General features: G+C 45.0%; 1 protein-coding gene across 4 annotated transcripts; it reads right to left on the reverse strand.

Moving 5' to 3' along the window:
- Nucleotides 1-741: 741 nt before the first annotated feature.
- Nucleotides 742-9,211, reverse strand: ZFP42 (ZFP42 zinc finger protein). Of its 4 annotated transcripts, XM_030924335.1 has the most exons (4): nt 9,142-9,177; nt 5,864-6,033; nt 5,436-5,517; nt 742-2,053 (listed from the first exon to the last, which is right to left on the reverse strand). In XM_030924335.1, the coding sequence occupies exon 4, from the start codon at nt 1,953-1,955 to the stop codon at nt 1,026-1,028; it is 930 nt and encodes a 309-aa protein (XP_030780195.1). In that variant the 5' UTR covers nt 1,956-2,053; nt 5,436-5,517; nt 5,864-6,033; nt 9,142-9,177; the 3' UTR covers nt 742-1,025. The 4 variants fall into 4 exon arrangements, with proteins under 4 accessions (XP_030780195.1, XP_030780200.1, XP_030780188.1 ...); XM_030924340.1 differs by lacking the exon at nt 5,864-6,033 and having other exon boundaries at nt 742-2,050; nt 9,142-9,211; XM_030924328.1 differs by lacking the exon at nt 5,864-6,033 and having other exon boundaries at nt 9,142-9,192.
- Nucleotides 9,212-24,284: the final 15,073 nt, after the last annotated feature.

Here is a 24,284-nt window from a genome sequence, read left to right on the forward strand (position 1 = left end):
GCCTCAAACTAGCCTCCTGCTTCAGCCTCCTGAGTAGCTGGGAACACAGGTGTGTGCAACCAGGCCTAGCTAAGTTTAAAAGTGTTGGGGGAGCTGGGCGCAGTGGCTCACACCTGTAATCCCAGCACTTTGGGAGGCCGAGATGGGCGGATCACTGGAGGTCAGGAGTTTGAGACGAGCCTGGCCAACATGGTCCCAGCACTTTGGGAGGCCAAAGCGGGCAGATCACCTGAGGTGAGGAGTTCAAGACCAGCCTGGCCAACATGGTGAAACCCCATCTCTACAAAAAATACAAAAATTAGCCAGATATGGTGGCATACGCCTGTAGTCCCAGCTACTCAGGAGGCTGAGGCAGGAGAATCCCTTGAACCCGGGAGGCAGAGGTTGCAGTGAGCCTAGATCACGCCACTGCACCCCAGCCTGGGTGACAGACCCAGATGCCTACTAAAAAATAAAAATAAAAATAAATACAAATAAAAACAATTTTTTTTTTTTTTTTTTTTTTTTGGCAGAGACAGGATCTCACTATGTTACCCAGGCTGGTCTGGAACTCCTGGCCTCAAGCTATTCTCCCGCTTTGGCCTCCCAACAAAGTGTTAAGATAACAGGCGTCAGTCACTATGCCTGGCTGAAGTATTTATTTAAAAGGCAAAAACTAAGAAATGAAAACTACACAATTAAAAATCAAAGTTATTTTCATATTTATAGTACATGAAAATAAGTCTTATATCTAATAATCCAACAGATAATATATTAAAGGTCATGCTTTGAAGTCAATTTATCACTGACCTTCCTGTGGGAAGCACATTTTAAGAATACAAAGTTCTAAATAAAACAAAAAAGAAAAAAAATACACCATGTTCTCAAAACGGTATCACAAAGTGTGGGAGCATCGTAGTAACACCAAATCATAACCGCTTTTGGGGTTGCAATATTGATTTAAAAATTCCTTCCTAGAAATGATCATCAGGAGAGGCCTATTTGTCACCGATAACCACTCTTCTGCCTATCCTGCCGGAGGACTTTCAGTCTTGTTCATTCTTGCTCGTATTTGCATGCGTTAGGATGTGGGCTTTCAGGTTATTTGACTGGATAAACCTCCTGGTACAGCCTTCAAAGGGACACACGAAACGTTTCTCCCCCGTGTGGATGCGCACATGTGTACGCAGATTGAAGTCCAGGGAGAAGCGCTTTCCGCACCCTTCAAAAGTGCACTGAAACGGTCTCTCTCCAGTGTGAACCAGGAAATGTCTTTTTAGCTTTGAGCTCTCCACGAAGGCTTTCCCGCACTCTGCACAGATGTGGTCTCGGGGACCGTGAATGAGGAGATGCTTTCTGAGGGCAGCTCTGTTCCTCAACTTCTTACTGCAGCCACTCTGAGGACAAGCGATTGCACTCAGACCGTCATCTTCTTTCTTTACGGGGGGCTTCTTTCTAGCACATTCTGCGAGCTGTTGAGGATCTGATAGGTCAATGCCAGGTATCGCTGCAGGCGAAAGCTTCTTGTCTGTCACGTACTCAGAATACTCAAGCGAATTCTCTCCAACTATCTTTTGAGGAAGCTCTTTCTTTGCCCCTTTTTTCGTGTATTGCAAAGAACATTCAAGAAGGGAGCTTGCTTCGAGAACCTTTTGAGAAAGCTCTTGTTCCGATCCTTTCTTTAGGTATTCCAAGGACTCAAAAAGTGAGTCCTCTTCCAGGATGGGCTGAGAAAACTCACCCCTTATGATGCATTCTATGTAACAGTCTGAGAAATCATCCTCTCCAGCAGCCTGAGGGCCAGGCTCATAGCACACATGGTCGTCACAGAAGGCCCACGCTGTGCCCACAGGCTCCATGTCCGCCTGCAGGTCTCGGCTTGCCTTGCCTTGCCCGGGCTTAGCCCCGCCGGGGGCTCTTCCACCCAGGCCTCTCTGGCGCCTCGTCTTTGCCCGTTTCTTCAGTTGCTGGTTCATGTTTTCCTGCCTGTGTCCTTCTTGAAGGTTTACACCAGGGTGTATCAACCACCTCCAGGGAGCAGTGATCTGAGTAAGTTGTCTTCAGCAAACACCTGCTTTATGATAACAACCTTTAGTTAAAATAGATTCCAGTATCAGAGCTACTGTCAAAAAATGACCTAGGACGGCCGGGCGCGGTGGCTCAAGCCTGTAATCCCAGCACTTTGGGAGGCCGAGACGGGCGGATCACGAGGTCAGGAGATCGAGACCATCCTGGCTAACACGGTGAAACCCCGTCTCTACTAAAAATACAAAAAAAAAATACAAAAAACTAGCCGGGCGAGGTGGCGGGCGCCTGTAGTCCCAGCTACTCGGGAGGCTGAGGCAGGAGAATGGCGGGAACCCGGGAGGCGGAGCTTGCAGTGAGCTGAGATCCGGCCACTGCACTCCAGCCCGGGCGACAGAGCGAGACTCCGTCTCAAAAAAAAAAAAGACCTAGGAGTCATTATTTCCAATAATACATTTCCATCTTCTCTGATAAACTAACCAAGAGACCGAGAATGAGCTCTGTGTAAGACATGAGTCATAAACAGATCTTATCCGGGTGTTCCCACAAGTTATCGGAACGCTCTGTATCTAACTGCTCACCTGACATGCATTGGTCAGGACTATGTGCTAGCTCTACTTTAGGCTCCACAGTTTGTGATACATCAGTAAACAGGCACACAAACATCTATGCCTCCATGGACCAGACATACTCACGAGTATAGAAAATAAGCAATGTATGCCACGTGTTAGAAGGTGACTAAGTGTGAAAGAGTAAGCAAAGGGGCTGGTAGGAAACAGAAGCCTGCAATATTAAATAGGGCACTTGGGCAAACCTTCACTAGGGTGGTAAGTGGCAGTTGGTTAAAAGCCTGAAGGGGGTGAGGGAGAAAAATATTGTCTTCTTTCTTTTCCTTTTCCTTTTTTTTTTTTGAGACGGAGTCTCACTCTGTCGCCCAGGCTGGAGTGCAGTGGCACGATCTCAGCTCATTGCAACCTCCACCTCCCGGGTTCAAGTGATTCTCCTTGCCTCAGCCTCCTGAGTAGCTGGGATTACAGGCACATGCCACCACACCTCGTTACCCTTTCTATTTTTAGTAGAGACGGGGTTTCACCATGTTAGTCAGGCTGGTCTCGAACTCCTGACCTCATGATCTGCCCGCCTCGGCCTCCCCAAGTGCTGGGATTACAGGCGTGAGTCACCGCGCCTGGCCCTATTCTTGTTTTCTTATGCAATACTGTTATGAAATTCAAATTAAATAATGCATGCAAAGTGTTTAGCAGATTATGGTGCACAGCAAATGCTGACTGCGATGTGAGCTTGTGTTATTTTATTACCTTTCTATTCATTCTACAAGTAATATGTTGGATCCTGCTACATACCAGGTTCTTTCTAGACCAGGGCAGTACTTTTTCTGCAAAGGGCCAGATTTTAGCTTTGTGGGTCTTGTGGTGTCTGCTGAAACTATTCAGCTTTGCCGCTGTAGCACAGCACAGAAGCAGTCAGATAACACACAAACGAATGAGGTTGGCTGTGTTCCAATAAAACAGGGAGATTGGCTCATGGCCATTGTGTGCCCACTCATTGTTCTAGAAGACAGAGATCCAGAGAATAAGACACATGAAATTCATGGTGCTCCCACCTTTTAGGAATTCATGCCAAAATAAAAGCATAGGGTAGCTTGGCCCTGAAGAGTTTCCCATCATTTCCTTAAAAATCTAACAGCAATGACATTATAAAAGGTATAGCATGAATATGTTATTGCTTCTATTGTGAAAGTCTCTTGAATAATGTTACAACTGTGTGCCTGATAAAAGATCTCCCTGTTTATCGTCCTCATGTCTTTCTGTAGGAAGAAAAATTATATGCTTTTAAAAAAGAGGCAGAGGTAAAAGTTGTCGGATGACGATTAACAGCCTGAAAATACTTAAAAAAAAAAAAAAAAAAAAAACACCTCAACAGAAGCATGTCATTTACTTTTGGTAAAAAGCAAATACATATAATAAAAACAAAATGTGTTCCAACTGTAAGGGAAGAGTTTAAGATTTCTTAAAATGTATTAAAAGTATGTAATATATATATGTTAAATGCTACTAATGTTGTTATTTTTTGTGTATTTTATTTTATTTTGAGATGGAGTTTTGCTCTTGTTGCCCAGGCTGGAGTGCAGTGGCGCGACTGCAGCTCACTGCAACCTCCGCCTCCCGGGTTCAAGTGATTCTCCTGCCTCAGCCTCCCGAGCAGCTAGGATTATAGACAGGCACCCACCACCACGGCCAGTTAATTTGTGTATTTTTTAGTAGATACAGGATTTCATCATGTTGGCCAGGCTGGTCTCGAACTCCTGACCTCAGGTGATCTGCTCACCTCAGTCTCCCAAAGTGCTGGGATTACAGGTGTGAGCCATGGTGCCCAGCCTATGTCCTTTAAAAAGGTGAAATTAGGGCTGGGTGCAGTGGCTCAAGCCTGTAATGCCAGCATTTTGGGAGCACAAGGCTGGCGGATCACCTGAGGTCAGGAGTTTAAGACCAGCCTGGCCAACATGGCAAAACCCATGTCTCTACCAAAAATACAAGAAATTAACTGGATGTGGTGGTGCACACCTGTAATCCCAGCTACTCCGGAGGCTGAGGCAGGAGATCACTTGAGCCTGGGAGGCGGAGGAGGCAGTGAGCCAAGATTCTGCCATTGCGCTCCAGCCTGGACGATAGGGTGACTCTCTCTTAAAAAAAAAAAAAAAAAAGAAAAAAGAAAATAAAATAAAAATAAAAAGGTGAAATTAACCAGGGAGATTCGAAAATATTTATGAAGCACAATATTAACACCTTTGGAGAGTAATTACTAGGATTAAACACAGAGCTGCCCTCCCTAGTTAGTCCATTTAAAAAACAGCTTGTGCATCTCAAATCTGAAAATCCAAGATCTGAAATGTTCAAAGTATGAAATCTTTTTGAGTGTCATCATGACATTTGAAGGAAATTCTCACTGGAGCATTTTGGATTTTGAATTTTCGGACTTGGGATGCTCATGTTGGGTATTTTGCAAATACTCATTCAAAAAAATCTGATGTCCATAATACTTCTGGTCCCAAGCATTTTGGATAAAAAGTATTCAACCTGTAACTGCAATTGACTGCTGCTTTTCTCTCCAAGTTCACCTCTTGCCATCTCTAGCTCTTGTATTTCACTATTCAGCCATAATAAACTTTCTCCAATAAAGCGTCAGATCAGTCCATTACAAATGTTCTTTCTTCTCACTAAAATACTGCCCATCCTCCAACACACACACAGAGGCTTGCTTCCCACCCATACTTCAGATGTGCAAGCATCACCTCCTCAGGCAGGCTTCCCTGCATTCTTCAGCTCAGTTGAGTCCCAAAGCTAAGTGTTCCCCTAGCTCCCTATTTCACACTCATCAGAGCTCTGGTGTCCCTTGCTTAAAGTCTGTCTTACCTGCTAGACTGTGACCTCCACTACAGCGAAGGCCTCCTCTGTTCTGTTCTGTTCACACAGGCTCCAGCCTCAGTACATTTGTCTAGCGAGATGAAATCATGAGTATGCATTAGTCACTGTGCTGTTGATCTCTGATTTAACAACTCTATACAATTACTTTACTAGGAATTTATTTGAGAGTTTAGGCAACTTATGTAGAAGTTTCAAAAAAGCTGGCTATTAATGATGCAAGGTGTTACATAGAAAGGAATTTCCTAAGGCCAGGCATGGTGGCTCATGCCTATAATCCCAGCACTTTGGGAGGCTGAGGTGGGTGGATCCCTTGAGCCCAGGAGTTGGCGACCAGCCTCAGCAAAATGGTGAAACTCCATCTTTACAAAAACAAGCAAACAAACAAAAAAACATGAGTCTAATCAGAGTACGCCTACACTTCAGCTCGGTGATGGTTAGGTCTGAATTCCCAAGGGAGGTGGTGAGTGGGGTGGGCTTGCCAAATGCGCTGGTGGTCCCAGTTATTCAGGAGGCTGATGGGGGAGGATCGCTGGAGCCTGGGAGGCAGGGGTTGCAGTGAGCTGAGATCACATCACTGCACTCCAACCTGGGTGACAGAATGAGACCTTGTCTTAGAAAAAAAAAAGGCATCTCCTAAGAGAGGTGTTTACTTTATGAATTTACCAAGGTTCACGTATGGTCCTTCCCTTCCTAAGCTAAATGCTTATTTGTCAGATCTCCGAGCATGATGCTATTTCTCATAGCAATATACAAGCTCGTGAGGATGACATATAACATTGAAATGGTAATTTATTAATTTATTATAAGAAAACGATTTATATGGCAAGCCAATTTCTGTTAGCAGAAAAAACTAGTCATGTATCACTCAAAGACAGGCATATATTCTGAGAAATGTATCTTTAGGTTGCTGTGTCATCTGTGAACATCAGAATGCAGCTGCGCAGACCTGAATGGCATAGCCTGTGACACACCCAGGTTACACGCCCAGGTTACACACCCAGGTTACACGGTAGGGCCCATTGCTCCAACGCGGTAAATCTGCACAGCAGTTTCCAGTTCTGAGTACTGCAGGCCACTGTAACACAACAGTAAGTATTTGTGCATATAAACATATCGAACTAGAAGAAATACTGCACAAAAGATAAAAAATGGTACACTTGTGTAGGTACATTCCCATAACGGAGCTCACAGCACTGGCAGCGGCTCTGGGTGAGTCAGTGAGTGAGTGCTGAGTGAATGAGGGCCTGGGCCACCACTGTAGACAACTGTAGGCTTTACAAGCGCTGCACACTGAGGCAAATTTAAAACTTATTTAAAAATGTGTCTTTCTTGAATAATAAATTAACCTTAGCTTACTGTAACTTTTAAATTTTATTTATTTATTTATTTATTTAGAGACAGAATTTCCCTCTTGTTGCCCAGGCTGGAGTGCAAGTGTGATCTTGGCTCACGGCAACCTCCGCCTCCCGGGTCCAACCGATTCTCCCGCCTCAGCCTCCTGAGTGGCTGGGATTACAGGCACCCGGCACCACGCCCAGCTAATTTTGTATTTTCAGTAGAGATGGGGTTTCTCCATGTTGGTCAGGCCGGTCTGGAACTACCGACCTCAGGCGATCCGCCCGCCACGGCCTCCCAAAGTGCTGGGATTACAGGCGTGAGCCACCGCGCCCGGACTCTTTAACTTTATAAACTTTAAAATGTGCAAACTTCCTGACTCTTTTGTAATAACACTTAGCTTAAAACACAAACACTTTTTTTCGGCTGTACAAAAATATTTTTTATGTTATTTTATACGATTTTGTCTGTTCAAAGTTTTTTAGCCTTTAAAAACTTTTACGTTAAAAACCAGGAGACAAACACACACAGGAGCCTAGACCTACACAAATTCAGGATCATCAAGATGTCACTAGGCCATAGGAACTGTTCAGCTCTTTAATTATAATCTTACGGGACCACAGTGCATGGGGTTGCCCATTGACGGAAACGTCCTTACGTGGAACTTGACTGTACATGGAAAACACACCGGTAAAAGCGGATGTGGACAAAATCTTCACATTAAATGAACACTTAATTTTCTATTTCGCGAACTGGGGCACAAGTACCTCCAGGGGCGCATCCTTGACTTATTCAATCATTTGACAAAGATTTAGTAGCAAACATTGTTCTAGGTGCTGAATTTAGGGAAAAAGATGCAAAGTTCCTCGTTAACACACAATTTGGTGTGGGACCGGCATTAAGAGTCAAATAAACAAAAAAACTTCAGATTGAGAAAAATGCTATTAAAAAGCGGGGCGGGGTGGGGGCGGGGGCGGTGCGGTGGCTCACGCTTGTAATCCCAGCACTTTGGGAGGTCGAGGCGGGGCGGATCATGAGGTCAGGAGATCTAGACCAGCCTGGCCAAAATGGTGAAACCCCGTCTCTACTAAAAAGAAAAAAAACTAGCCGGGCGAGGTGGCGGAGGTTGCAGTGAGCGGAGTTCGCGCCATTGCACTCCAGCCTGGGCGACAAGCAAAACTCCGTCTCAATAAAAAGGAAGAGTAGGAGAGGGGAAGTAACCGAGCGCGCCATCTTGATCCTGAATGTCTGGAAAAGGCCCCCAAAGAGGAGGCCATCGGGGCCAGATGCGGGCAGGAGGAAACGTGTCCGGCGGTGGGAAGAGACCAGCGACGGTTGCTGGTTCCAGGCTGCCGGCGGCTCCCCGGGGGCTGCAGGGGAAGGAGGCCATGCTCAATGCTCCTACAGCTACGGCGGGCAGGAAGGTGGGGGCTGGGACGTGGCCCAGGCGGCGGGGCTGACTGTGCGCCCCGGGACCATTTGCATTTCATTCCAGGACCCCTGGAAACCATTACAGCGTTTCCAACAAGCGAACTGCACGCTTTCTTAGGTTAAAAGATGGGCCGGGCAGCTGCATGGAGAATGGATTGGGGGAGAACAGAAAAACGTATTAGATTTGGGAATCCCGGGAAGGGCTGCTAGTGGTTTGGAGCAGATGGTGGCAGAGGAGATGAAATTCAGGGAGAGCGGGAAAACAAAAGAACCACCCCCTCGCTCTCCAGCTCGCTGGTGGATTGGATGAAGGGCGGAAGGGAAACAGGAATCAAGAATGAGTCTCGCTGGGCGCGGTGGCAGGTGGGCGGATCACCTGAGGTCAGGAGTTCGAGACCAGCCTGACCAATACGACGAAACCCCATCTCGCACTCCAGCCTGGCGACAGAGCGAGACTGTCTCAAAAAAAAAAAAAAAAAAAAAAAAAGAGTCTCCTAGGTTTTTTGCTAGAGTAATCTGAGTGGAGGGTATTGCCATCTCCAGGGATAAGTGGAGAAGAAAGGGAAGGGACTGGTGTCTTGATCACAATATACGCATGTTAATATAAAAAAGACCTAGCCAGATATTGTAAAGAAACATATTTACATGAAGTTTTGAAACAAAATAAAAAATGCAATTTAGGAAATCACCTCCAGACACTCGCTTTACTTCCCCCATCTGCCCGTTTTCAAAGTTTGAGGTCAGTGGCCACGGGTCACCATAGGGCGAAGGCTAAAAGTCTCCCAGCGAGGCCAGCTCCCCTGGTCCCAGGATGAGAACACGCTTCCCCTCCGTGACTTTCTAACCCTTTTGACGCACACATTCCAAGTAGTGATCTACACATCCCCCTTCTCCCCACTGGAAAGAAGTTCCATGAGACAAGACTCACCCCTGTTACCGCGAAGCGCTCTGCTATTTTCAATGCCACCTCCTTCCAAACGTAAAACAAAGGAGAAACTGCAGTGGAAACGTGGACTGCCCTGCGCCCCCTCCCAAGACCCACCCTCCGGACTGACGCGGTCTAATCAGGCTACGCCAACCCTTCGGCTCCGCCAGGGTTAGGGAGGGCGTGGCCCGCCCCGCCCTGGGGCGCCGCCCTGGAGGCCCCTGGCCCGCGCGCTCACCTTCTGCCGGGAGCCGCCTGGCACCTGCGCGGCGCGCTCACTCTCAGCCCGGGGCCCCCAGGCACCCGGCCCGCACGCAAACCCTCAGCCCGGGGCCCCCGGTCCCCGCGTTCACCCCTCAGCCCGGCCGCCGGGCACTGCGCATCCATCACGTGGCAGCGCCTCCCGAGCCCAGACACCCGGCGTTAGCACGTGATGAACACTCAATAAATGTCTGTTGAACAAATACGCGTAGGTGTAATCACATTTATGCTTTTAGGCCGGACGCGGTGGCTCACGCCTGTCATCCCAGCACTTTGGGAGGCCTAGGCGGGGGGGGGGGGGGGGGGGTGCGGCTCACCTGAGGTCAGGAGTTCGAGACCAGCCTGGCCAACATAGCGAAACCCCGTCTCTACCAAAAAATACAAAAATTAGCCGAACATGATGGTGTGCGCCTGTAATCCCAGCTATTCGGGAGGCTGAGGCAGGAGAATCGCTTGAACCCGGGAGGCGGAGGTTGCAGTGAGCCGAGATCAGGCCACTGCACTCCAGCCTGGGTGATAGGGCAAGACTCCGTCTCAATAAAGAACAAAACAAAACATTAACGCTTTTGCAGGTCGAGGAAGTGAAAAACAAGCGGAGGAGGCAGTTTTTACCCCCAGAAATAGAGGTTGACTCGAACGTACACCCCCAGGCTTTCCCACCCTGTCCTACCTCCAGTCGCAGATAAAGTATTACTGCGTCTCTGTTTTCTTTTTTCTTTTCCTGTCTGTTAATGTGACTGTACTGCTAAAGGCAACACAACTCACTCAGAACGCAGCGGTCAGTCACCGCCCACCATTGGCTACAGTCTAGTGAAATATAATAATTCGGGTAAGTACACCCGTACCATTAGAACAAAACCCAGACCGATATTTAAAAACCTCCTAAACGTTGACTTGAAGCTTTTCTGCATATATATCTGGGGGCAGTTCTCCACTGTTTTTTTTTTTTTTTTAAGTCTATTTCTGAATAAGCTTCAATTTTGAAGTTGGCCAATAAAATATAATTTTCTTTCTTTTTGTTTTTGTTTTCTTTTTTGAGACGGAGTCTTTGTCGCCCACGCTGGAGTGCAATGGCACGGTCTCAGCTCACTGCAACTTCTGCCTCCTGGGTTCAAGTGATTCTCCTGCCTCAGCCTCCCGAGTAGCTGGGATTACAGGTATGCACCACCATGCCCGGCTAATTTTGTATTTTTAGTGGAGACGGGGTTTCTCCATGTTGGTCAGGCTGGTCTCAAACTCCGACCTCAGGTGATCCACCCGTCTCGGCCTCCCAAAGTGCTGGGATTACAGGCCTGAGCCACCGTGCATGGCCAATAAAATATAATTTTCAATTAAGGAAATATTTATTTTTCCCTGATCTCTTCTAGTAGGCATAGCAGGACCCCTCTATTTGAAATCCGATTTCAATAAAGCTGCCTTAGTTCCTTACCTTAGAATATATTGTTTACAGACGAGGGTCAGAAGGTCCGTTTACCAGTCAGAACGACCGACCTCAACTTCCCTCCTCCTGTCTCTATGGCGCCTAAATTCTCAGATCAGGTTTCCACCAACTTTTTTTTTCCCCTTAGAGATAAAAATGTTAACATTTGTGTTTCAATAAGAAATACTTAGATGAACCGAAGAATCTTGAACAGAACCTTGCTTACAAGGCTTTAAGTGGGGATGTCCTTGAAAGGCCCTTTCCTCACTAGATGGAAACACATACACTTAGTGCAAGCAGAGGGTCCTTTCTTTGGGTTATCAGAAACCGCTGCTTTATCACTCCTTAACCATTCACACAGGGCATACCATAAACTAGACTGATTTATCATCCCCTCCCCTACCACTGATTCCATTGGTCGCTTGGATGTGGCTCTGTTTGGGAATTAGAGACAGCACGTTTGGAAAATCTAATTTTACATTTCACACTCCACCTCTTCCATCGATTATTTTGCTGCCATTATCATTTAGCTTTCCTTTCCGTGGGCCTGAAGAAGTAAGCCAAAAAGAAAGAACTCATCTGCTGTGATACGAACTCAGCCCAAGAAATTTCATGTATCCTAAATGAGCTTGAGAACCAATTAAACTGTGAAACAGAAGTGGGCTGTCTTTTGAAATTGACCACAAAGAGGGTTTGCATAGAAAAAAAATGTTGTCAATTGCTGGAATTTTAGTCATAGTGATTCTTCTGCCAGTACCATCCTGGTCACTTAAAAAACTTGTATTTCGACCATTTTATCTGTGTTACACATCAATATTTTCCTTAAAACCCTTAAAATGCAAATGCTTTTATTCACAATTAAGTATGCATTAATTCACTCTATACAGATTTGAGTTTTCCGCTAGACAGGCAAAGGTTCTAGGCCCCAGTGGATAAGTATTCCTGGCCTCCTGGGGTTTTGAATGTGGAATGGCCAGGTCAGAACAGCAGGGTAAGAACTAGATTGAGGTGAGCAACTCACTGGTCTGCAGCAAATTTGAGGGGTGCGGAAAAAAAATAAAAACAAACCCTGGGTATTCAGTGTTAGTAATATTTTCACCTGGCATGTAAAGGAATCAAAATCAATGCAAAAATTTATGGTGAACAAAATATCCACATTATAATAAAGACAGAGTCAGAGGATACCAGCCAAATAATCACGCTGGTAAATGTCACAATGCAGCTGTTATTAGCACGATGAAGGAGAGGTGTGTGGTGCTGTGGGAGCCACATAGGAGAGCCGGGAAGTTAGGGAAGCCTTCCCTGATCAGCAGGAGTCAGCGTGGAGGGCAGAGCCTCCCCGACAGGAGAGGGAATAGTTATGGAAGGACCTGAGAGATGAGTGGAGGCCAGTGTGGAGAGGCCAGGCAGGCCCAGATTTCGGGACCCTGTAGACCATGGGAAGAACTTCAGTCCTCAGTCCAGGAGCCCTGGGAACGGAATATTGTAAGAAAACATGCCTTATCGATAAATGCTTATTAACCCTAAACTTGTAAAACATTATTTCATTATTAGAGCTTCAGTTCATTTCTACTTGATTAGCTAATATTAATTGAATACATGCACAGTCTCATTTTATTTTGAAATCAAATTTCTAAAATGGTCATTATTACTATTATTATAATTTCATTTGCATTTTAAAATAACCCTGAGGCACAAAGAAACTTTATTCAGGAATAAGTGTCTAAACTCAGATTAGAACGCAAGTGTTGGCTGGGCGTGGTGGCTCACTCCTGTAATCCTAGCACTTTGGGAGGCCGAGGCCAGCGCATTGCCTAAGCTTAGGAGTTGGAGACCAGCCTGGGCAACGTGGTGAAACCCCATCTCTACTAAAATACAAAAAAAAAAAAAAAAAAAAAAAAGCTGGGCATGGTGGTGGGTGCCTGTAGTCCCAGCTACTCGGAGGCTGAGGCAGGAGAATCACTTGAACCTGGGAGGGGGAACTTGCAGTGAGCCGAGATCGCGCCACTGCACTCCAGCCTGGGTGACAGAGCGAGACTCCGTCTCCAAAAACAAACGAAAAAACGAAACTAAAACAACAGCAAAAAGAACTCAACTGCTCTTGCTCCTTTGAGATGCGTCACTGTGGTCTAATATAATATTTTACATTTTAGGGTATTTTGTAAACTCTGTAGTTGTATTTTTCATTAAAAAAACTCTCCCATTATTATTGGCTGTCATTTGTAATGCCTTTTTACGTACTTGTTCGATCTTGATAGCACCTTAGGAATTGTTATTATCCACTTTATGGATGAAATGGGAAGTCAGTAGGGACAAGTGCCTTATTCAAAGCCCTCTAGGTCTTAGTTTATGGAGCAGAGTTTAGAACCCAAATCTTGCTATCCTGATACAAAATGTAAAGGTAAAGCGAATTTGCCAAGTTCAGTCAATTGTTTAAAGAGCTTGTGTGTGTGTTTTTTTTTGACGGAGTCTCACTCTGTGGCCCGGGCTGGAGTGCAGTGGCACAATCTCAGCTCACCACGACCTCCACCTCCCCACCTCCTGGGTTCAAGCGATTCTCCTGCCTCAGCCTCCCGAGTAGCTGGGACTACAGGCGCCCGTCACCACGCCCGGCTAATTTTTTGTATTTTTAGTAGAGACGGGGTTTCACTGTGTTAGTCAGGATGGTCTCGATCTCCTGACCTTGTGGTCCACCTGCCTCGGCCCTCCCAAAGTGCTGGGATTACAGGCATGAGCCACCATGCCTGGCCTAAAGAGCTTGTTAAACATATTTTTAGAGTTTCTATGGAAAAAAATAATAACCCGCCAGTCAGTCATGTATGTTTCTACTTAGAATTTGATATCTTATTAGAGTATGATTTTTAAAAGGCATATTTAACTCTGCTTTTCAAAAAACAATCTAAGTGGAATCTAAAATCTAAATGGAAGCTTTTTGGTACTTCACACTGAGAAGAATGAGACGTCATCATACTGTTGTATATTTTCAAAAATTTTGTGCCGTTTAGATGAAAGCTATAACCATATAAATATTGTCTTATTTCATCGTCTGTGAGAATTTAGCAGTGGGTCTAAGTATAGGGCCTAAAGGTTGTTTTTTAGACCCCAGATTCTCTTCAGACTTTGACAGTGATTTGTTAATGCTATGTTTGGCAGTTTCATAAGATTTTTACTTCTTTTTTTTTTTTGAGACGGAGTTTCGCTCTTGTTGCCCAGGCTGGCGTGCAGTGGCGCCAGCTCGGCTCACAGCAACCTCTGCCTCCCAGGTTCAATTGATTCTCCCGCCTCAGCCACCTGAGTAGCTGGGATTACAGGCATGCACTACCACGCCTAGCTAATTTTGTATTTTTAGTAGAGACGGGGTTTCTCCATGTTGATCAGGCTGGTCTCGAACTTCTGACGTCAGGTGATACCCTCTCCTTGGCCTCCCAAAGTGTTGGGCTTACAGGTGTGAGCCACCACGCCAGGCCAGATTTTTTCTTCTTTTTAAGAATGGACTGTTGCTGTGGTTTACATGTTTGTGTCCCTCCAAAAGTCATGCATTGAAACCTGCCTCGATGTGATGGTAGCAAGAGGTGTGGCCTTTGGTAAGCAGTTAGGTCATGAGGGCTCTGCCCTGATGAATGGAATTTGTGTCCTTATAAAGGAGGTGTGGGGGAGCCCTTTTCCCTTCCACCTTGTGAGGACACACATAAGTCACCATCTATGAGGAGGGGGCCCTCGCCAGACACCAAATCTGCTGGCACCTTGATCTCGGACTTCTGAGCCTCCATAATTATGAGCCATACATTTCTGTTGTTTAAAAACTACTTGGCTAGAGGCTGTGGCTCATGCCTGTAATCCTAGCACTTTGGGATGCCAAGGCAGGTGGATCACCTGAGGTCAGGAGTTCGAGACCAGCCTGGCCAACATGGCAAAACCCCGTCTCTACTGACAATACAAAAAGTAGCCGGGCTTGGTGGTACGTGCCTATAGTCTCAGCTACTCAGGAGTCTCAGCTACTCAGGAGGCTGAGGCAGGAGAATTGCTTGAACCCGGGAGGCAGAGGTTGCAGCGAGCAGAGATTGTGCCATTGCACTCCAGCCTGGGTGACAAGAGGGAAACTTCATCTCAAAAATAAATAAATAAATAAATAAATAAAAATTACTTAAATTAAAGTATTTTGTTATAGCAGCCTGAACCGACTAAGACAACTATTCCCATAACCTCCCTTTCCCCAAACATCCCTTGCCTTTGTACTAACAAACCTACTAAAATTGGGCTTATCTGGAGTAAATTTTCTGGGCTTGCTCTGTCTTGTTTTAGATCATCACTCAAATTTTCCCTCGCAATCTTTTGAGTCAACCTCAGATGGTGTGGTCTTTTTTTAACTTCTTATTTTGACATACTTTTGGATTTATAGAGGAGTTGCAAAGATAGTACAGAGAGTTTCCATATATACTTCACCCAGCTTCCACTAATATTAACATCCTACACGACCAGTGCACATTTATCAAAATACAGCATCAACAATGGTGCAATCCTATCAACCAAGCTCCAGACTTTATTTGGTCTTCACCATGCTTTTCCACTAATGTACTTTGTATTTGTTCTAGGATTTGATCCAGGATGCCATTTTGCATTTAGGACATGGTTAATGCACAGATACAAACTGCACAATCTCATTCCAGTTCTAGCCTAGAAAGTATAATTTATACCTTGGGATATCCTCGCTAATACCACCCTTTCTATAAAATTTACCACCCCCCATTCCAAGTTTATAACGTTTACAAGACTCAAATCAATAATCGCTACTTGTAAGAAAGCGTTTCTTTTGGAAACTTTAACGTTATCGCTTCCTACGTGGAATTACCTTGGCTTTTAGGAATGTATTTTATATCATATCATCAGCCTTTAGATGTCTTTTATATCCATAATGTGGATTTTAAACCAATACTTTAAAATGCACATCTGTCCAGGAAAATACCATTGAGTCACCTTGGATCCTCCAGATTTTACAAGGTCTATATATAGTCTAAATAGGGAAATGGTAGAACAATTGGTTCTTGTTTTATATTATGTTTGAAATGGTGAGAACAAATGATATTGGCATGTAAATAATACAGGTGCCACCTTATTTGGGCAAAGAAAAAAGAAAGTATAAAATAAGCAGTTGTGGGACACACAGTTATGTATAGTTTTTGTTTTTTAATTTTAGGATTTAAATCTATGATTTTCCTTATGAGTTGGAACCAATTAGTGGGTAGTGAAAAGGTTTGAAGAATGTGTTTATGTGTGTAATTAGAAATGGATCAATATGAGTAAATATGTGAGCACCAGGGACTCAAACAGTATTTGATTTGGAACTTAAATATTTCATCTTTTTTTTTTTCTTAGCTAAAAGAATCCACCAAATATGCTTTAGAACAGGTTGATTTAGGTGATGTAGTTGATATTAAAAACTAGTGCAGCCCCTCAGCTCTTCAGCTATGCCGTGCTGCTGCATCCCCAGGAAGGTGATGCAGTGGAGCAGTAATGAACTATGTCAGAATTTTCTCCAGCTACCTCCATCTTTCTAACTGGCAACAGGGTTTTTGCATTTGCTTCTCTTCTGTCTGAAATTCTATGCCTCAGATTATTCCAAGCATTCTGATCTCAGCTTAAGCATGACATCGGGGCTGATGTGCCTGACTTGACTCAGTCAATCTCTACCATATCCCCCTGGCTTATTTTCTTTGTGGCCCTTTTCGTTATAGATGGTATTAGTAGCCCCATTGTTGGGGATGAGTATAGGTAGAAGAGAGCGCAGCCCAGGATCAGACTCAAAGTACCCAGTTTACAAGTGCAGTCTGTGAACAGCAAAGGACAAAGGAGGAGTTAAGTGAGGAGCGAGCAGTAAATCAGAATGCAAGAGAGGGGCAAACAGGCTCAGAGGACTATGCCTATGGTGAACTAACAGGGAGGGACCTCGGTTTCAGCGGATTTTCTGCAGGGTACTGATAAAGCGTCACCACTGCTGAGAGTTCTTTCTCTAATGAATGCGACCAAGGAGTAGGTATCCAACGGGGTTCTGGGTGTACCTTTATTCTTTCCTTAAGTAAGAGTCAAGAAAAAAAAAAACAAGAGTCAAGAAATGATTGTCATGGAAGGATGCGAAAAGTTTGTCTTGCTGGCCCAATCCAGGAGCTCTTTAGGACTTGCAATGGGTCTCCCTTGTGCCTTCCCGGGTATAACCCCTAGGAGGTGATTCTCCTTCCCCCAGCCCCTAGGGTTTCAACCAGAAAGATCAATCATACATTTCAAGAAGGGAAAGTGATGTTTGAAATTGTCATAGAAAAGAATTCTCAAATTCCAAGAGAAAATAATTTCAGCTCTGGTTCCATCTCGGACCACACTCCTGAGTCCTTTTTGTGAACTCTTCTCCCGTGTGAAGCCCCATTTCTTTGCCAGCATCATATTCTTACTGTGTGAGTCCTAGTCCTGTGGCTTAAATCCCTTTAATGTGCCTAAATATTCTATTCCTTCTGTCTCTGTGTCTTCCTTGTGTTTCTTTTACCTGCAAGCCTTTTCACAGGTCTATTTCAGGATATTAGATTGTTGTTTTCGTTAATATGTTTTCTGACTTACAGTGTGTTCAGAGAGAAAGTAAAATTGTATATTTCATATATTTTCAATATTACCACTTTATTTCTAATAACATTGAATGGCTTGTGCTTTCTCAAGCAAAGGGGTCTCTAGGCATTTATGTGTCCCCCTTTAGAAGTGCCAGGGTCTCTCAACTGACTGTTTGCATCTGATTTCTTATCTTTCCAATGCATCATTTTTACTGCAACCACCTATTTTCCTAAAACATTGAGATCGTATCTTTTGCCTCCCATAATGATTTTTAATGGATTCTAAAGCATGCCTACCGACACCCCCCATCCAAACACTTTAGCTTCTTTTGGCAACCACACTAATCTGGTTCCAATCTCCTTTTCCGTTTTACCCACTAAATATTAAACTGTGCCAGAGGTCTTCAATCTATGGCAGATGTTCCAAACTTGGCCTGCCATGAGCTATGAAAAGTTTTTACATTTTTAAATATTTGAAGACATAATCAAAAGAAAAATAATATTTCATAACATTAAAAATTATATAAAATTAAAAGTTCAGTAACCACAAATAAGATGTTATTGAACAGAGCCATGCCCATGCCTTTATCTATGAGATATATCTGCTTTTTTTTTGTTTACTTCTAGATGGAGTCTTGCTCCGTCACCCAGGATGGAATGCATTGGCACAACCTGGTCTTACTGCAACCTCCACCTCCCGGGTTCAAGCTATTCTCCTGCCTCAGCCTCCTGAGTAGCTGGTTTACAGGTGCCCGCCACCACGCCTGGCTAATTTTTTTGTATTTTTTAGTAGACACGGGGTTTCACCACGTTGGCCAAGCTGGTCTTGAATTCCTGACTTTGTGATCCACCCGCCTTGGCCTCTCAAAGTGTTGGGATTACAGGCGTGAGCCACCGTGCCTGGCCATATCTGCTTTTTTTTTTTTTTTTTTTTTTTTGAGGCAGAGTCTCGCTCTGTTGCCCAGGCTGGAGTGCAATGGTGCAATCTTGGCTCACTGCAAGCTCCGCCTCCTGGGTTCACGCCATTCTCGTATCTCATATCTGATTTTTTGCTACAATGGCAGAGTTGAGGAATTGTGGCACAAAATCTAAAATACTTATTATCTGGCCCTTTACTGAAAAAGTTAACAGACCTCTGAACTATTCAATCTTATGAGTAGGCCTAGCTCTTTTTGCAAAAATTCTGCTGTTATGTATCAGTAGGATTGAGCCAATTCTTCCATTTTATCACAATCACTGAAAGTGGTGAGACACCCCCAGGTCATCCTCCTACGCTGGAGTCTCATCCTCACATGGTTCTGTACATTTCCTGGGGTGACCCAGGTTCAAAACCCTGCAGAATCCCCCAAATTCTTCCTCTGTGTCTTCTGACCCCCTTGGCAGTTATCAGCAAAATATTTTGCATCCTTAAATTCTTCATCTTTTAATCCTAACCGACCCGAGGACGTGGCTTCCCCTGAAGCAGGGTCGGGTGGAGGCTGCTTTCTCTTTATGGGTGTCACCTCCACGGTAAGTGTTCCCATTGCTCACGCTAGACCTTTCTGCTTCCTACAACTGTCACCAGGCAGCTCGTCGGCCGCTGAAGCTCTCAGACGACACTGGCCACCACTCCTTTTTGAGGCGGTCACATGTTTAAGTGCCCAGTGCTAATCTCACATCCACATGGATCCACCTTCTGATACATTGTTCTGGTTTTTTCTTTTTTCTTTTCTTTTTTTTTTTTTTTCGCTTTTTGAGGTGGAGTCTCTGTTGCCAAGGCTGGAGTGTAGTGGCATGATCTCGGCTCACTGCAACCTCCGCCTACCGGGTTCAAGCGATTCTCCTGCCTCAGCCTCCCGAGGAGCTGGGATTACAGATGCGCACCACAATGCCCAGCTACTTTTTATATTTTTAGTACAGATGGGGTTTTACCATGTTGACTAGGCTGGTCTCAAACTCCTTGAGCTCAGGTGATCCACCCACCTCGGCCTCCCAAAGTGCTGGGATTACAGGCGTGAGTATACTGTTGTTTTAGGAAGCGGAAAGCATCTCCACAAGCACGGTGAGTGCCTCTAGAGGGCAGAGAGAATCTCTGAGGCTTGGCGAGAATCTTTCTTGGCCGTGACTCAGGGTCCACCTGCAGTTACTGGTTGTGATTTCATGGGAGACTCTTAGTTGTACATTTTGTTCAGCTGCTTGGATGCACTCAGTGACTGTGTCTAGCTCAAGGATTGTAAACGCACCAATCAGCACTCTGTCAAAACGGACCAGTCAGCTCTCGGTAAAATGGACCAATCAGCAGGATGTGGGCGGGGCCAGATAAGGGAATAAAAGCAGGCTGCCCGCGCCAGCCAGCAGCAGCAATTCCTGTCAGCTGCCGCAGCGGGGAAGCTTTGTTCAGTTGCTCTTTGTAATAAATCTTGCTGCTGCTCACCCTTTGAGTTTGTGGTGTCTATATGAGCTGTCACAGTCACCGCGAAGGTCTGCAGCCTCACTCCTGAAGCCAGCCAAACCACGAACCCACCTTCACTCCTGAAGCCAGCGAGACCACTAACCCTCCGGGAAGAGTAAACCACTCAAGACGCACTGCCTTTAAAAGCTGTAACACTCAGCACGGAGGTTTGCAGCTTCACTCCTGACAGCGAGACCACAAACCCAACCGAAGGAAGAAGCTCCAGACACATCTGAACGTCTGAGGGAGGAAACCCTGGCCATGCCATGTTTAAGAACTATAACACGTACCGTGAGGTTCCCTGGTTTCATTGCTGAACTCAGTGACACAACCCACCAATTCCAGACACACAGGGACCTTGCTTGTCTTGTGTTCTATGCTTATCAGTAAACAGTGCCAAGTATGTAGTGTGTTAATAATAAACATTGAATGAATGAATGAATGAATGTAGCTTGAAAACACTGCAAAGGTTCTTGGGCCCTGAACCCCATCTTCAAATAATTGAATTATAAATCTTATATTAAAATATAGTAGGCCAGGGCAGTGGCTGACGCCTGTAGTCCCAGCACTTTCGGCTGAAGGGGGCAGAACACTTGAGGCCAGGAGTTTAAGATGAGTCTGGCCGACATGGTGAAACCCCGTCTCTACTAAAAATACAAAAATTGACTGGATGTGGTCGTCAGTGCCTGTATTCCCAGCTCCTTGGGAGGCTGAGGTGGGGGGATTGCTTCAGTCTGAGACATGGAGGCTGCAGTGAGCCAAGATTGTGCCACTGCACTCCAGCTTGGGTGACAGATTGGAACTCTGTTGTAAGAAAACAAAAAAACCTTGGTGATGAGATAAGGAGAAAGGGGAAGAATACTGACTGCCTATGAAAAGATTAGAGCTTTTAGAACTTGAAATGTTGGCTGGATGCAGTGGCTCAAACCTCTAATCTTTGGGAGGCAGAAGCGGGTAGATCATCTGAGGTCAGGAGTTTGAGACCAGCCATGGCCAACATGTGAAACCCCATCTCTACTAAAAATACAATATTAGGCGTGGTGGCACATGCCTGTAATCCCAGATACTCAGGGCACTGAGGCTGCAAGAGAACCTCTTGAACCAAGGAGGCAGAGGTTGCAGTGAGCTGAGATCATTCCACTGCAATCTAGTCTGGGCAATAGAGTGAGACTCTGTTGCAAAAACAAACACACACTTGAAAGGGTAAATGCTTTCAAAACTATCTACCAAACTAAGAAGAATATATTTTACAGGGGACTTTGGAGTAGGTATTCAACAAATATTCATTGATGGATTGATTTGACTATTTGGCAGAAGTGATATATAAGTTACCAGTACAATTTAACTTCCAGAGCCAGTGTTTGGAGGCTGAAAACCCTACAAAGGGTTACAATAGAATATTTTAAACCAATGGACAGTTTCAGATCAGCAACACTGACATTACCTGGGAGCTTGGCGGGAATGCAGAATTTCAGACTTTACTCCAGAATTGCTGAAGTAAATATAAATTTTAATAAAATACCCAAGTAATTCATATGCACGTTTAAGTTTCAGGAGTTGTGTGGTAGAAACCATGTCTATGGATAGAGAAGCTGGATCCAATAAAGATGAAATGAATGGCTGTTAATAAGAGTGGGTAATGAGAGTGGTATGGGGCAAAGACTGAAGCTGAGAGTGGGGGGTGTCTGAAGAGTGAGTTAAAGGAAATAAGTTATCTAAACAAGGCTTATATGGTGTGTATGTATGTATGTATTTTTGAGACGGAGTCTCGCTCTGTTGCCCAGGCTGGAGTACAGTGGCACGATCTTGGCTCACTGCAACCTCCACCTCCCGGGTTCACGCCAGTTCTGCTGCCTCAGCCTCCCAAGTAGCTGGGACTACAGGCACCTGCCACCACGCCTGGCTGATTTTTTGTATTTTTAGTAGAGACAGGGGCTTCACCGTGTTAGCCAGGATGGTCTCGATCTCCTGACCTCATGATCTGCCCGCCTCGGCTCCCAAAGTGCTGGGATTATAGGTGTGAGCCACTGCACCCAGGACTATGGTACTTATTTTTACTGCATGGTGAAAATAAGCAACTTGGTTGCAGAGACATTGAATCTTACCAAAACCCCAGGGCTTTGGTCTAGGTCCTGCTGCTCGCTGTACAGAAAGCCAATGACTGAGACAATGAGTATGCCAAGGAAAAAGTTTAATCGGGTGCTGCAGCAGAGGAGATGGGAGATCAGCTTCAAATCCATCTCCCTGAGCAACCAAAACTAGAGGTTATATAGCAGGGAAGGAACGTAACCCTGTGTGGGAAAACAGGAATTAGGAAAGGATACGTAGAAAGGAGTAGGTCAGCAGGAAGCAGGTGGCCGTTTAGGTAGAGTCATGATGGGCAAGAGGTCTGGCATCTCATTGTCTGGAGGCAGTGTTCTGATGAGTTTCAGCTCCTTGATACTATCTAGGAAGGCTGATGGTTGGTTTCTTGAAAAAGGAACTCAGAAAAGACAAATGTAACTCTCAAATTTTAAGACTGGGAAGGTCAGTTTCCATGTGGATTCAAAAGAAACCATAAACATCAGTTCTATAAGACAGTTGGGCCGGTTCCAAGCCCTGTGAGTCTAAGATAGCACAAGTGTTTGGCATTCCATAGACAATGGAGGACAACAAAGCTATTCTCTGAGGTGATTATAGTGATAATGAAACACTTTTTTTTTTTTTTTTTTAAAGATGTAATCTCACTCTGGCACCCAGGCTGGAGTGCAGTGGCGTGATCTCGGCTCAGTGCAACCTCTGACTCCTGGGTTCAAGCGATTCTCTTGCCTCAGTCTCCTGAGTAGCTGACATTACAGGAGTGCACCACCACGCCTGGCTAATTTTTGCATTTTTAGTGGAGATGGGGTTTCGCCATGTTGGCCAGGCTGGTTCGAACTCCCGACCTCTAGTGATCCACTCGCCCTGGCTTTCCAAAGAGCTGAGATTACAGGTGTGAGCCACTGCGCCAGGCCACAGTTTTTTTATATTTACAGTTTTAATTCAGTGTCTAATGATGCTTCATGAATCTTCTTAAGGCTTTTCAGTACCTTTATGGGAAAATGTGAGTCAGAAGGTGACAGGTCTGGTTCTAGGCAGTACATTAATTTTAGCCACAAAGGAGGCAGAAGGAAGGCAAAGGCTAGGAGAAAGGGAGAAAAAAACTTCACCTGAGGGGAGGCTGTGAGTGGAGGAATAAGAGTTGTTGAAATCGTATCAGAAGGGTTTGGTTTTCTTCTTGGTGAGAAAGAACATAAATTATTGTACTGATGTTATTTGGGAAAGAATAAAAGAACTGAAATTGTGTTCAAGTAGACCTTTGGATTTGGACAGGGGACTCATATCCTGAAAAAAAATTCAAGAATAAATAGGTCTGTGCTTATTTGCCTAGATCCGGGAGTTACAGTGATTTACTAATGCGCTATATTGCCATGACATCTTTATGAAGTCACTTGAAGCTTTCCTATATTTTTAATTAGAAGTCATTTACTAGGTCCCTCATTTTCTTGGCAGCAATGGACTTAAATGGCTGTAGAATGAAAAATGCATGAGGAGTGGTACCTTCTCCTTCAAACCTCCCAGAAAGAGCAAGGAGAAATAATCACTCTCTGCATATCAGAGATTTTCTGAAGCTGTGGTTGGAGAAATGGGAAAAGCCTTCTCCCAGTGTTCCTTCTGTTTTAACAGTTCGCCTGACACAGATGGGCCAGCTTCAAGGCTCCATTGCTGCTGCTGACTTTCCACTCAAGCCCACTGCTGCCAACGTGGGTGGACTTGCATGGAGGAGGGGAAGTCGGGGAGTGGAGAGGACCTTTTGTGGGTCTAATCATGGTGCATCCTTTCCCTATAATCTCACAAGCGTTTACCTCTGAGTTTTTCTGTAAAAACGAGTGGACGAGGTGTTTCAGTCCCCCCGGGGCTGCCATAACAAATTACCAATTTGTTGGTAATTTGGGAGGCTCAAATCACACAATAGCTTCTCCTCACAATGCTGGAGCTGGAAGACTGAGGTCAGGGTGTCAGTAGAGTTGGCTCCTTCTCCAGCCTCTCTCCTTGGCCTGTAGATGGCCGAGTTCTCCGTGTGTCTCCACTCCGTCCTCCTTCTGTGTGTGTCTGTGTCCCTGTTTCCTCTTCGTATAAGGATGCCAGTCAGGTTGGGTGAGGGACCACCCTAATGAGCTAACTTTAACTTAATTACTTCTTTAAAGATCTTATTGTGAAATGCAGACACATTCTGAGTTATTGGGGATTAGAGTTTCTTTCCTTCCTTCCTTCCTTCCTTCCTTCCTTCCTTCCTTCCTTCCTTCCTTCCTTCCTTCCTTCCTTCCTTCCTTCCTTCCTTCCTTTCTTTTTCTTTCTTTCCTTCTTTCTTTTTCTCTCTCTCTCTCTTTTTTTTTTTTTGGAGACAGGATCTCTGTTGCCCAGG

Source organism: Rhinopithecus roxellana, chromosome 2 (assembly GCF_007565055.1).
Source record: "Rhinopithecus roxellana isolate Shanxi Qingling chromosome 2, ASM756505v1, whole genome shotgun sequence".
NCBI classification, from domain to species: domain Eukaryota; kingdom Metazoa; phylum Chordata; class Mammalia; order Primates; family Cercopithecidae; genus Rhinopithecus; species Rhinopithecus roxellana.

Bases quoted from the DNA above. Each gene is read 5' to 3' on its own strand.
- ZFP42 (XM_030924340.1), bottom strand. From the start codon at position 1,955: ATGAACCAGCAACTGAAGAAACGGGCAAAGACGAGGCGCCAGAGAGGC.